This window comes from Eretmochelys imbricata, chromosome 9 (assembly GCF_965152235.1).
Source record: "Eretmochelys imbricata isolate rEreImb1 chromosome 9, rEreImb1.hap1, whole genome shotgun sequence".
NCBI classification, from domain to species: Eukaryota; Metazoa; Chordata; order Testudines; family Cheloniidae; genus Eretmochelys; species Eretmochelys imbricata.
Genome location: NC_135580.1, coordinates 113,919 through 126,487, shown reverse-complemented (window position 1 = coordinate 126,487; position 12,569 = coordinate 113,919). Strand labels below are relative to the sequence as shown.

At 46.9% G+C, this 12,569-nt stretch overlaps 1 protein-coding gene across 1 annotated transcript in view; it reads left to right on the top strand.

Moving 5' to 3' along the window:
- MELTF (melanotransferrin) overlaps positions 1 to 12,569 on the top strand; it is a 70,009-nt gene that overhangs the window by 32,962 nt on the left and 24,478 nt on the right. Inside the window, exons 6-9 of the mRNA XM_077826834.1 lie at positions 511 to 578; positions 1,618 to 1,805; positions 2,790 to 2,949; positions 10,673 to 10,824. Coding sequence (XP_077682960.1) covers positions 511 to 578; positions 1,618 to 1,805; positions 2,790 to 2,949; positions 10,673 to 10,824 — 568 coding nt within the window. The remainder of the gene's footprint in view (positions 1 to 510; positions 579 to 1,617; positions 1,806 to 2,789; positions 2,950 to 10,672; positions 10,825 to 12,569) is intronic.

The following is a 12,569-nucleotide window of genomic DNA, read 5'->3' as shown; positions in this document are numbered from 1 at the left end:
AGTGGTGCACAGCGGGGCTAAGGCTTCCGGAAGTGGCCGGCACCAAGTCCCTGGGAGAGGTGGGGGGCAGAGGGCTCTGTGCGCTGCCCTCGCCTGTGGGTATCTCCCCCGAAGTTCCCATTGGCCGCGGTTCCCTGTTCCCAGCCAATGGGAGCTGCAGGGGTGGGGGGTGCCTGCAGGCGAGACAGCGCACAGAGCCCTCTGTCCCCCCACTCCTTCAGGGGCCACAGGGACATGGTGCCAGCCACTTCCGGGAGCAGCATGGGGCTGGCAGTCCCGCAGGCCGGATCCAAAGCCCTGACAGGCCAGATCTGGCCCGTGGGCCCTAGTTTGCCCACCCCTGCATTAGCCTCTGCCTTGATCCTTACACACAGCATAAAAATAGCATAGTTCAGCATCTTCCTACTGGTGGTCTTTGGGTATATTGCACTGCACAGGCCTACTGTTGTCACCAAGCAGTATTCCATACTTACGATTAATAGTGTATAAATATAGTCTGATTTATGGTAGGTGTTTGGCTGAAGGAGCTGGAGATGTCGCCTTTGTGAAGCACAGCACAGTGTCTGAAAACACAGATGGTGAGTAATGTAAGGGTTCATCTCTCAACTGAAAGTCCAGCTGTAGTCTCTAAAGCATTGCAAATCTGGTGACCCCAACAATCAGAGTGATGTCATATGTTCAGAATTTATTCTGATGCAAGGAATAAAGCAATAAAGCCAGAACACTGTGTGAACACAAGGGAAAGAAAAATGCCCCCAAGTCAGACATTTTCAAATCAACTGGCGATTTCAGCAAAAAGTAAAGTGGGATCTTTAATTACAGTCTAGAAGCAGAGATTGACCTGAACCAAAATCCTGGATCCAAACAGTCTTGGTCTTTGGTATATTTTAAAAGTTGAATACAAATAATTGTGGCTTAGGCTCCTCTCTATGCAGGAATCTCTGCAGAAACAGGCAGAAGGGAACTTAGTTTGTAGTACCACTAATCAATGCAACCTCCCTTATACCCATGGCACTTATTGAGTATACCTGTGAGTATATACCACTTAGATATCAAGGTCCTGATTTTTAAGTCCAGTGGAGCTCCATTTAGTGCAGGACACCAGGGTGTGTGGGTGTAAAAGTTTGTTCTGGGCCACCCTTGTGGCCCCTGGATTTTAGGACCATCTCAGCACTGCTGTGGTCCCCAGCATAATTCAGAGCTGTCTGAACGCTGTTCTAATTTATGTTTAACTGCCTACAGTCTCATAGGGTTATATCTGAAGCCAAAGGAATAGCTTCAACCATAATATATTTCCCCCCAACCATACATTGGGGAATACGAGGTGATAGGGTGGCCTACAGCCGCTCTGGTGGTTTTTCACCTCTTAGAGAGCACCCTTAGACAGGGGGAATTCTTGGGTAGCCAGTTAAGCCAGCTTTCCTCCTGCTTTATGCAGCTGTTGGGAAAATCAGGCAGAATGTAGTGGAGAATTGCTGCTCATATGATTAGGTACCTTAGAAATAGTGTGGCTGGATGTGTAGAGCAGGGTCAGAGGGAGACAGATGCATCAGCAGCTCTTTGTCCATCAGTGTGATTCTGAAAGCTGTATCATAACTGTGTTCTATTTGATTTCAGGCCAGACTCCTTCCTCATGGGCCCAAGAGCTTCACTCCAGGGACTTCCAACTTCTCTGCCGCGATGGCAGCACAGCTGAGGTTACAGACTGGAGGAAATGCCACCTGGCCCGAGTCCCAGCTCATGCTGTTGTTGTCAGACCTGACACCGATGGGTCACTCATCTTCCAGATGCTTAAGCAGGGGCAGGTGGATTACGTTTTTTGGTGTCTGTTGTACTGTTTTTTTAGTTGCCCTTCCACCCACCGGGCTTGATCCTGTGGGATGCTGACCACCTTCAGCTCAGTGAGAATTAAATGGGAGTGGAGGGCACTCAGCAGCTGGGAAGATCAGGCCTAAAGATGGATTTCAGCCACAAAATGTGGCTGGTGGTCTCACACCACTATCTTTGCCCCCAGATATGAAGAGACTGAAAAAGACTTGAACTTCTTGAGGGGCAACTGTTTATGGCTTGGGAAGGTACAAGTGAGATAGTGCCCTTAATGCCAAGATTTCCAACTACATGGATCTTTTCACCCCAGACTTAAACATTACTTAGGCTATGGCCTGGTGTACACCTACAACTTAGTTTGACTTAGCAACTCGTTCAGGGCTGTGAAAAATTTTGCACCCTAAGCCCCATAGTTAGTTTGACCTAACCCCTAGTGTAGATGCAGCTAGATTGACGGAAAGATTCTTCCATCAACTGGGCTACTGCTTCTCAGAGAGATGGATTACCTACATCAGTGGAAAAACCTCTTCCATTGATGTAGGAACTATCTACTCTGTGGCACTACAGTAATATAGTAGCAGCCTGGTAGCTGTGCTGCAGTTGTGTAGACAGGACCTATGTCTATAATACAAAGATTATATCAGTATAGCCATGTTGGCGTACCTATGCAGGTATAACCCCATAGTGTAGATGCAGCCTATGCCAACAGAAGAAGTTTTACCATCAGGGTAAAGATGCCACCTCCCCGAACAGCAGTAGCTGTATCAATGGAAGCATTGCCAATCAACATAGCTGCATCTCCACTGGGGTTTCGGTCAGTAGAGCTATGTCAGTCAGGGGTATGTTTTTTTAAACACACCTCACTAAGGGAGCCATGTCAATCTAACTTTTTAAGTATAGACCAAGCATTAGATAAAGGTGTGTTTGCCTTATAGACACTTTCTCTTTCCTTAATGTTACAGCAAAGATTTCAGATGTTTGATTCTGCTGCTTACAATGCAAAGAATCTTCTCTTCAAAGACACCACCACAGAATTGGTTCAAATCACAAATCAGAACTACCAGGCTTGGCTGGGTGACGAATATATGCATGCCATGCAAGGCTTGAGCTGCGATCTCAGCAGTAAGTTGGGCCTTTGGATTTGCCTCTGTAATCACAAGTAGAGGTGCTCTTACAAGAGAGACCACCTTTATTTTGTTTGAATTCATGTTTGCATCCTGACCTTTTGGAGAATCCTTGGAGCATGAAGACCCAAACATCACACTGCAGTGGGAGAGGAGACCACTCTGAATTTGGGACCATGAAACACTGCTTCAAGGATCCACCTGCCATGGTATAGGAGCTCGCTGTGCTGAGCGAACTGATCAGGACGTGGCTCCTCTTCCACAGGGTGGGCATAGAAAGCAGAATGCTGATCACTGAGCTCAGTACAAAGACCAGAGGGAGACCAAAGAGACAGGACCCTTGAATATTAGACTGATGCTCCGTTTAATTGTAATCTATCCTTGGCCCTGAGACAGAATGCACAGGGCCGGTGCAACCACTAGGTGAACTAGGCGGTTGCCTGGGGTGCCAAGTGGTTGGGGGCAGAGATGAGCTGGGGCAGGAGGGAGCGGGGAGGGCCTCCTGCAACAAGTAACGGGGGGTGGGGGGTGGGCGGGCACCACTCCGCTCTGCTTCTCTCCCTCCCAGGCTTGCGCGCCAAACAGCTGATTGGTGCTGCAAGCCTGGGAGGAGGGAAAAGTGGCGGCGTGCTCGGGGAGGAGGCAGAGTGGAGGTGAGCTGGGGTGGGGAGCTGCCGCAGCGGGGGCTCCCCGGGCCGAGGGAGGGGGCGGTGGGGAGCTGCCGCAGGAGGGGCTCCCCAGGCAGAGGGAGGGGGCGGTGGGGAGCTGCCGCAGGAGGGGCTCCCCGGGCAGAGGGAGAGGGCGGCGGGGAGCTGCCACAGGGGGGCTGCCCGGGCCGTGGAAGGGGGTGGCGGGGAGGGCACCTCAGGGTAGGGGTGGGGCAGGGAGCTGCTGCGGGGGGGGCAGCGCAAGGTAGAAGTTTCGCCTAGGGCATGAAACCTCCTTGCACTGCCCTGAGAATGCACAATACTTGCAAGTGGGGCAGCACAAATGTGCCGATTTGTGTTGTGTTAACTACATCAGTAGTTCCCAAGTCCTGAAATGTACACTGACTGGTGATGAGATCTCAATGTTTCTTTCCTATTCTATCTTGATTCTTGCAGCATGCCCCTCTCAGTGGTACCTGAGCACCTGTCACGACAGTCTTCCTTCTCCACATTAATGATTGTAGCCTCTGTGTTGAACCACAAACTCATATTAAAAATCCCCAAACTGCAATTTGGACCAGCAGAGCTTCATTGCAAACTGCATGAAAAGTAGACCCATCTTGCCCATATGAGTGGGAGGGGTTTTAGTCTGGTAAATTGGTATTGTTGCCTGAAAAGACTCCCTCATTTACAGCTTCTCCTCCTTTTCTTTTTCCTGGACCACTTAGGGTTTGTTTTGTATAATTTTGATATGCTGAGTGCCCACATTTCAGTCAGTTAAGTATCATACTGTAGCCAGAAACATGTGAAACATACAGCTCCAAATTCTGCTGTCCTTTAGGCAAACTAATGGGATGGGTTCTCATTGTTTTGGTGGGCCTTTTGCTTGAATAAAGATTAAGTAAGAATGGCAGGATTTGTCCTACTGTTTGGTTCCACTACGTTATGTTCTGTTAGCAGGTTTATTCCTTCAGTGCTTGAAAATTTATTCTAGGGCTGTTGATTAATCGCAATTAACTCACGCAATTAACTCAAAAAATTAATCACAATTAAAAGAAATTATCTCAATTAATCGGAGTTTTAATCACACTGTTAAACAATAGAATACCAATTGAGATTTATTAAATATTTTGGATGTTTTTCTACATTTTCATATATATTGTATTCTGTGTTGTAATTGAAATCAAAGTGTATATTATTTTTATTACAAATATTTGCACTGTAAAAAGGATAAACAAAAGAAATAGTATTTTTCAATTCACCTCATTCAAGTACTGTAGTGCAATCTCTTTGTTGTGAAAGTGCAACTTACAAATGTTGGTTTTTTATTATGTGTTACATAACTGCATTCTAAAATAAAACAATGTAAAATTTTAGAGCCTGCAAGTCCACTCAGTCCTACTTCTTGTTCAGCCAATCGCTAAGACAAACAAGTTTGTTTACATTTACAGGAGATAATGCTCTTCTTAGTCACAGTGTCACCAGAAAGTGAGAACAGGCATTCGCATGGGAATTTTGTAGCCAGCATTGCAAGGTATTTACGTGCAAACATTCGTATGCCCCTTCATGCTTCGGCCACCATTCTAGAGGACATGCTTCCATGCTGATGATGCTCATTAAAAAATAATGAGTTAATTAAATTTGTGACTGAACTCCTTGGGGGAGAATTGTATGTCTTCTGGCTCTGTTTTACCCGCATTCTGCCACATATTTCATGTTATAGCAGTCTCAGATGATGACCCAGCACATGTTGTTCTTTTTAAGAACACTTTCACTGCAGATTTGACAAAACACAAAGAAGGTACCAATGTGAAATTTCTAAAGATAGCTACAGCACTCAGCCGAAGGTTTAAGAATCTGAAGTACCTTCCAAAATCTGAGAGGGACAAGGTGTGGAGCATGCTTTCCGAAGTCTTAAAAGAGCAACCCTCCGATGCAGAAACTACAGAACCCAAACCACCAAAAAAGAAAATCAACCTTCCTCTGGTGGCATCTGACTCAGATAATGAAAATGAACATGTGTCCATACTGCTTTGAATTGTTATTGAACAGAACCGTCATCAACATGGATGCATGTCTGCTGGAATGGTGGTTGAAGCATGAAGGGACATATGAATCTTTAGCACATCTGGCGCGAAAATATCCTGTGATGCCGGCTACCACAGTGCCATAAGAACACCTGTTGTCACTTTCAGGTGACATTGTAAACAAGAAGAGGGTAGCATTAGTTCCTGCAAATGTAAACAAACTTGTTTGTCTGAGGGATTGGCTGAACAAGAAGTACGACTGGGTGGACTAGACGGCTCTAAAATTTTACATTGTTTTATTTTTGAATGCAGGCTTTTGTAGATAATTCTACATTTGTAAGTTCAACTTTCATGATGAAGAGATTGCATTATAGTACTTGTATTAGGTGAACTGAAAAATACTATTTATTTTTGTTTTTTTACAGTGCAAAAACTTGTAATCAAAAATAAAGTGAGCACTGTACACTTTGTATTCTGTGTTGTAATTGAAATCAATATATTTGCAAATGTAGAAAACATCCAAAAATATTTACATAAATAGTATTTTATTATTGTTTAACAGTGTGATTAATCACGTGATTAATCATGATTAATTTTTTAAATTGCACAATTAATCATGGTTCATTTTTTTAATTGGTTGACAGAAACTAATTTATTTCTTTCTAGAAGACTTCCCCCCAGCTGCAGAAACAAAGAAGCTCCTTTTCCAAATGCATGAGATGTTTTAATGCATTTTCAGGACTCAGGTGTTTTGTAGCAGTGCTCTTTGCCCTTTGTGTGTGTGTCTCACATTTCCATTCTTTCCCTTCTCTTCAGTGGCTGGCCAGGAAAGTGGTTCAGCTCCTAGGCTAATTTGGAACAGCCAGGGCCAAATTAAGGCAATTTGGAGCCCTGGGCACACTTAGCATGGGCTCACTAGGGCCCTGACCCAACACCATGGCTCAGTCACTCTTGGAGTGGCAGCAGGTTCCAGAGTAAGAGGAATGAAGCAGCTCACACCTGTTGAAGCCATTGTTCTAGCACACTTTGGTAGGCATTAGTTACCTTCAGATTTGTCAAGCTTTTCTTTGCATCCATGCATCCTAAAAATATTATTTTTTCTAATGAGAGCTGAGATTCTGATCCCAGAATCTGACTTTATGAACTAGGGCCCTAGGCATAAGCCTAGAATGCTGAAACCTTAATCCAGACTGAATGAGCAGCCTCAGGACTGTTCTAAATTGTGCTGGTTTGTAACAACCACACACAGCCCTTAAATCAACCAGGGATCTCCAGACTGAAGTGTACTTTGACCATGCGCTGTCCCATCCACAGTTTATTGCCTACAACGAAGAGGCAGAGAATGGGTGGTATAGAGCTGGCTTATATATAAAGAGAGGATGGAGGTGGTTACAACACCAGCGTAGGGCTTGGCTTCATGTCCTACACTAAGTCCACCATTGAACTCCTGTGCGACCTTGAGCAAGAGACTTAGCCACTCTGTGCTTCTGTTCCCCATCTGTTAAATGGGTATTTCATAGCACTTTCCTACCAGTGTTGTGAGGAAAATACATTAACAATAGTGGGACCAAGGCTCTGGGCCTCAGACCAGGAGCTCTGGAATAGGGGTGGCCAGCGGGCCATGGCCCCATCATTTTTTGTCGGCCATAAGGGTGAGCGAGGGGGGGCAGGAGGGGTGGAAAGGAGTGAGCAGGGGGGTGGAGTCTTGGGGGAAGGGGCAAGGTGGGGACGGGGCCTCGGGGAAAGGGACAGCACGAGAGTAGGGCCTCAGGGGAAGGGGTGGGTGTGGGGGCCATGTTTCCGATGCTGGTGGCCCTCTCACTTTTTAGGAGCCTTCTGCCACTCCTGTCTCAGACTATAGATTATAATTAAGGCTACATTTTAGTCATTGGTATTTTTAGTAAAAGTCATAAACAGGTCACGACCAGTAAACAAAAATTCACGGCCTGTTACCTGTCCATGACTTTACTACATACTCCTACCTAAAACTTGGGTGGGAGACCGCAGGTGCTGTAGCGGGAGGGGGAGGGTGGTCTGGGGGCACTGCAGGTGCTGGGGGAGGTGGCCCGGGACCCCCGCTGGTGCTGGGGGGGTGGGCATCAGTGTGTGGCCCAGGACCCCTGCTGGTGCTGTGGGGGGCCGGTTGGTGGGGCTGGCAGGGGCTGCCTACCAGGCTCCACATGTCTCTGAAGCTCCAAGGTGGCAGAGGAGCCAGGGGGCTACTCTAGCCACAAGCACTAGCTGTGCAACTCCCATTGGCCGGTTACCGCAGCCAATGGGAGCTGCGTGGGGGCGCATGGAGCCCCCTGGCACCTCTGCCTAGGAGCTGCAGAGCCATGCCAGTGGGAGCTGGGGAGCCCCCCACCCCAAACTCCCTGCACCCCCCTTCCTCTACCCCCTCCCATGCACCCAAACTGCTGCTGCTGGCCCAGAGGCTACCCAGCCCTTGGAAAAATCATGGAGCAGGTCCTCAAGGAATCAATTCTGAAGCACTTAGAGGAAAGGAAAGTGATCAGTAACAGTCAGCATGGATTCACCAAGGGCAAGTCATGCCTGACTAACCTAATTGCCTTCCATGAGGAGATAACTGGCTCTGTGGATGAGGGGAAACCAGTGGATATGTTATTCCTTGACTTTAACAAAGCTTTTGATATGGTCTCCCACTGTATTCCAGCCAGCAAGTTAAAGAAGTATGGGCTGGATGAATGGACTATAAGGTGGATAGAAAGCTAGATTGTCAGGCTCAACGGGTAGTGATCAATGGCTCCATGTCTAGTTGGCAGCCGGTATCAACTGGAGTGCCCAAAGGGTTGGGCCTGTGTCCGGTTTTGTTCAATATCTTCATTAATGATCTGGAGGATGGTGTGGATTACACCCTCAGCACGTTTGCAGATGACACTAAACTGGGAGGAGAGGTGGATACGCTGGGTAGGGATAGGATACAGAGGGTCCCAGACAAATTAGAGGATTGGGCCAAAAGAAATCTGATGAGGTTCAACAAGGACAAGTGCACAGTCCTGCACTTAGGACGGAAGAATCCCATGCACCGCTACAGACTAGGGACCGACTGGCTCGGCAGCAGTTCTGCAGAAAAGGACCTTGGGGTTACAGTGGACGAGAAGCTAGATATGAGTCAACAGTGTGCTGTTGTTGCCAAGAAGGCCAATTGCATTTTGGGCTGTATAAGTAGGGGCATTGCCAGCAGATCGAGGGATGTGATCGTTCCCCTCTATTCAACATTGGTGAGGCCTCATCTGGAGTACTGTGTCCAGTTTTGAGCCCCACACTACAAGAAGGATGTGGAAAAATTGGAGAGAGTCCAGCACAGGGCAACAAAAATGATTAGGGGACTGGAACACATGACTTACAAGGAGAGGCTGAGGGAACTGGGATTGTTTAGTCTGTGGAAGAGAAGAATGAAGGGGGATTTGGTAGCTGCTTTCAACTACCTGAAAGGGGGTTCCAAAGAGGATTGATCGAGACTGTTCTCAGTGGTAGCAGATCACAGAACAAGGAGTAATGGTCTCAAGTTGCAGCGCGGGAGGTTTAGTTTGGATGTTAGGAAAAACTTTTTCACTAGGAGGGTGGTGAAGCACTGGAATGGGTTACCTAGGGAGGTGGTAGAATCTCCTTCCTTAGATATTTTTAAGGTCAGGCTTGACAAAGCCCTGGCTGGGATGATTTAGTTGGGGACTGGTCCTGCTTTGAGCAGGGGGTTGGACTAGATGACCTCCTGAGGTCCCTTCCAACCCTGATATTCTATGACCTCCATGACAGAGTCGCAGCCTTAATTATAATACAGAACACAGGCACTGACTTTCCAATGTGCTGGTGGCTGCTTGACCCCTAGCTCTGCCCCTGGCTCCGCTGCACCTTCCCCCAAGGGCTTGCCCCCCCGTCCCTGTCCTGCCCCACCCCGCCTCTTCCCACCCCCACTCCACCTCTTCCTGCCCCAGTCCGCCTCCTCCCCCAAGCGCGCCACATCCTCGCTCCTCCTTCCTCCCCGCACAGCCTCCTGAACACTGCGAAACAGCTGATTGCAGCGGGCAGGAGGCACTGGGAGGGAGGGGAGGTGCTGATTGGCAGGGCCAGCTGACGGGCTGGAGGCCCTCGGGGGAGGTGGAGGTTCTGATAGGGGGGCTGCTGGTGGGTGATCAGCACCCACCATTTTTTCTCTATGGGTGCTCCAGCCAGAGTCAGTGCCTATGATACAGAATATTCTTTAAATCCCTATACTAGAAAATGAACTTTCCTGGCAGCTTGGACCACCTGATACCATGTTTGCTTTCACTTCTCAGAACCCAGAACATCTTCAGTAAGGGAGCCTTTGCCTACAGAACTTGTCTGCTTTGCTGGTTTTCCAGAATTAGTTGACCTTGAGAACACACCAGATGCATCTGTTCAGGTTGGCCTATGGTTTACCTTTTGAGATAGTGTAATCCATACACCTCCTGGGTGCAGTGTTCTGTCCCATCTAGTGGTACCAAGACCACTTAGAGAGAGAGATAAAATAAGTCTGCTCTACAGCCTTAGCTACCAGCCAGCTGGCTTTTAGCTCATGCAGTAGAGGCCCATGCACTAAGCTTCAGAGGTCCCAGTTCGATTCCATCCACTGACGACCGGGGTCTGTCGGCATCACAGTAGCACACTGGGTAGGGCGACAGTAGCAGGAGTCATTTATCCACCCTCTGCGAGTGGACTTGTAGTGTAGTCAGCAGTTCCTTCCGTGGCTGCTAAGTCTAGCCCAGTGGTTAGGGAGACCCTGTGTGGAACCATTAAGCAGCACGGGCAGGGCTTTCTCAGTGTAGGAGCTAGAGAGAACCATGCGGTCTGTCTGTGCCATAAGTATCAGTAAAGAATCGTCTTCATGTTCATTACACCCCAGCCCTCTTTATTGTGTACTGTGAGGTTTACTACCATTGTGTTCATTTCTAAGTGTGCATTTTTAATAAGGTGAAGGGCCCAGGTGTATGGTAATGAGCAGAATATATACATGTTTACATCTATTACATTTAATCCCTATTATTTTTTTTCAAATTTAATGCAGGGTTACCAGAAAGCCTGCGATGGTGCGTTGTGCTCACTGAGGAGATCTGGAAATGTAGTGAAATGGCTGTTGCCTTTAAAGAAAAGAACTTGAAACCAGAGATCCAGTGTGTTTCAGCCAAGACAACAGAACAGTGTATGGAAATGATCCAGGTGAGTTTATTACCATGATTTGTATGAACCATACTGATTCTTGACTATGAAATATATTGTAATGCATTAGTTAATGAGTATATTGACAACTGTCCTCTGCTGGATAGAATCAGAACTACTCAATTGTGTGACATTGGTTCTGTATGTAAGCAGCAGGCACTGGCTGGTAAATCCAGGAGATTATACAGGATTCTCTGGAGGTCTTGTGGTAGAGGCCTGAGATTTTGGGTGAGTATCTCATGCTACTGTGTCCAGAGAGATATCTGTTTCCTATTTCTTAACCTCTGATTTCTGTTGCACTTCTATTTTCTCAAAGTATTTTAAAGATAAATACACAAACACTGAGGCTGGCAAACAATTGCCTTTCCACCCTCCAACAGGTGGTCTGACACTGAGAGAAAGAAAGTCCTTTAACAGTGATTAATAGCTGCCTTTCAAATGCTTACCTGCTGACAACAGGTACAGCAGTTCATGGATAATTTTGTCTGGCTTTATCCAACTCATCCAGACTCCTTTTTTTTTTTTTTTTTTTTAATTTGTTCACAATTTTTCTTTGCCATGGGATGTAGATTACTGGCAGACTTCAGACCTTCTGTGACACTACATAGATTAATGTTATCATTTACCAGTCAATACATTTCTTGTTAAAAAATGGCCCAGTAACACACTGTAAAATCCCCAGTCTGTTGTAAGTGGCCCCAATGGCATGATCCCATGTGCTTCAAACCAAGTGGATCTGGGGAGAGTCAAGTAACTATTTCTAGCTCTGGCAGTCTAGCGCATACTCCTGGGCTCAGACCTCTTGTCTGATGCCTTTCTTTTAACATGGGTACTGCTGTCCAGCTGCCCTATAATCCAGAATCAGATTCTGAGACCTCCTGAGCACGCCAGTTGCTTATATGTGCCTCCTCACCCCCCAGTTCTACTTAGGCTATGGGCATACTTGTTTAACCCTTTTGGGATCAACATGGCAGGACAGCAAAGAACAGAGGCTTAGAAAAAGAATTTCCTAACAACTGTGCAGGAGTGCTGGAACAATTTTTATAGTGCGGGTGCTGAGAGCCATTGAACTAAACTGTAAACCCTGTCTATAATGGAAACCATTTCCAGCCAGGGCGTGGCTGCACCCCTGGTTCCAATACCTATGCCACAGTGACTTTACTCTTAAAGCGCTTGAAAGTTACAGGGTTTTTTTAAATAACAAAAGTCCCAAGGCACACCCTCTCTAGTCTGGGCTTACCTTGTCTGTACAGTCCATGGTTTGTCAGTATTTCAGGCTGTGCAGAGCCCTCCTGCGCTCCTCTCCTGCAGTCCTGCTTACATGTGGCAATGTTTGGCCCCCCTATACAGAGCAGAACCCTGCTCTTAACTAGATCCTCTGTTTTTGTGCCAGCTGAAGTTCCAAATACACCAGTGTGCTTGCCTGTCCCGCTTTCACTCTGTAGGCCTCTGTGTAGAAATTCCGTTGCTCCATGCGAGTAGCTGAGAGTCAAAGTCAATAGATTTTTAACCTTGATGGCTCTGTGGTGGTCCTTCAGCAAGGTGTCAAATGCCTTTTGTGGGCAAGGTGGCTGTCTGGAATATTACATAACAGGCTGCTCCATGGTAGATCCAAACTAACATAGCCACAATGCCAGTATTTTAAATACAGGTACAAAATAGTCTTCACAATTTGATAGTCATATCCCAGTCTATCATGCTGGTAAGCATCAAATGCAGTTGTGACTTGTATAATATATGCTATT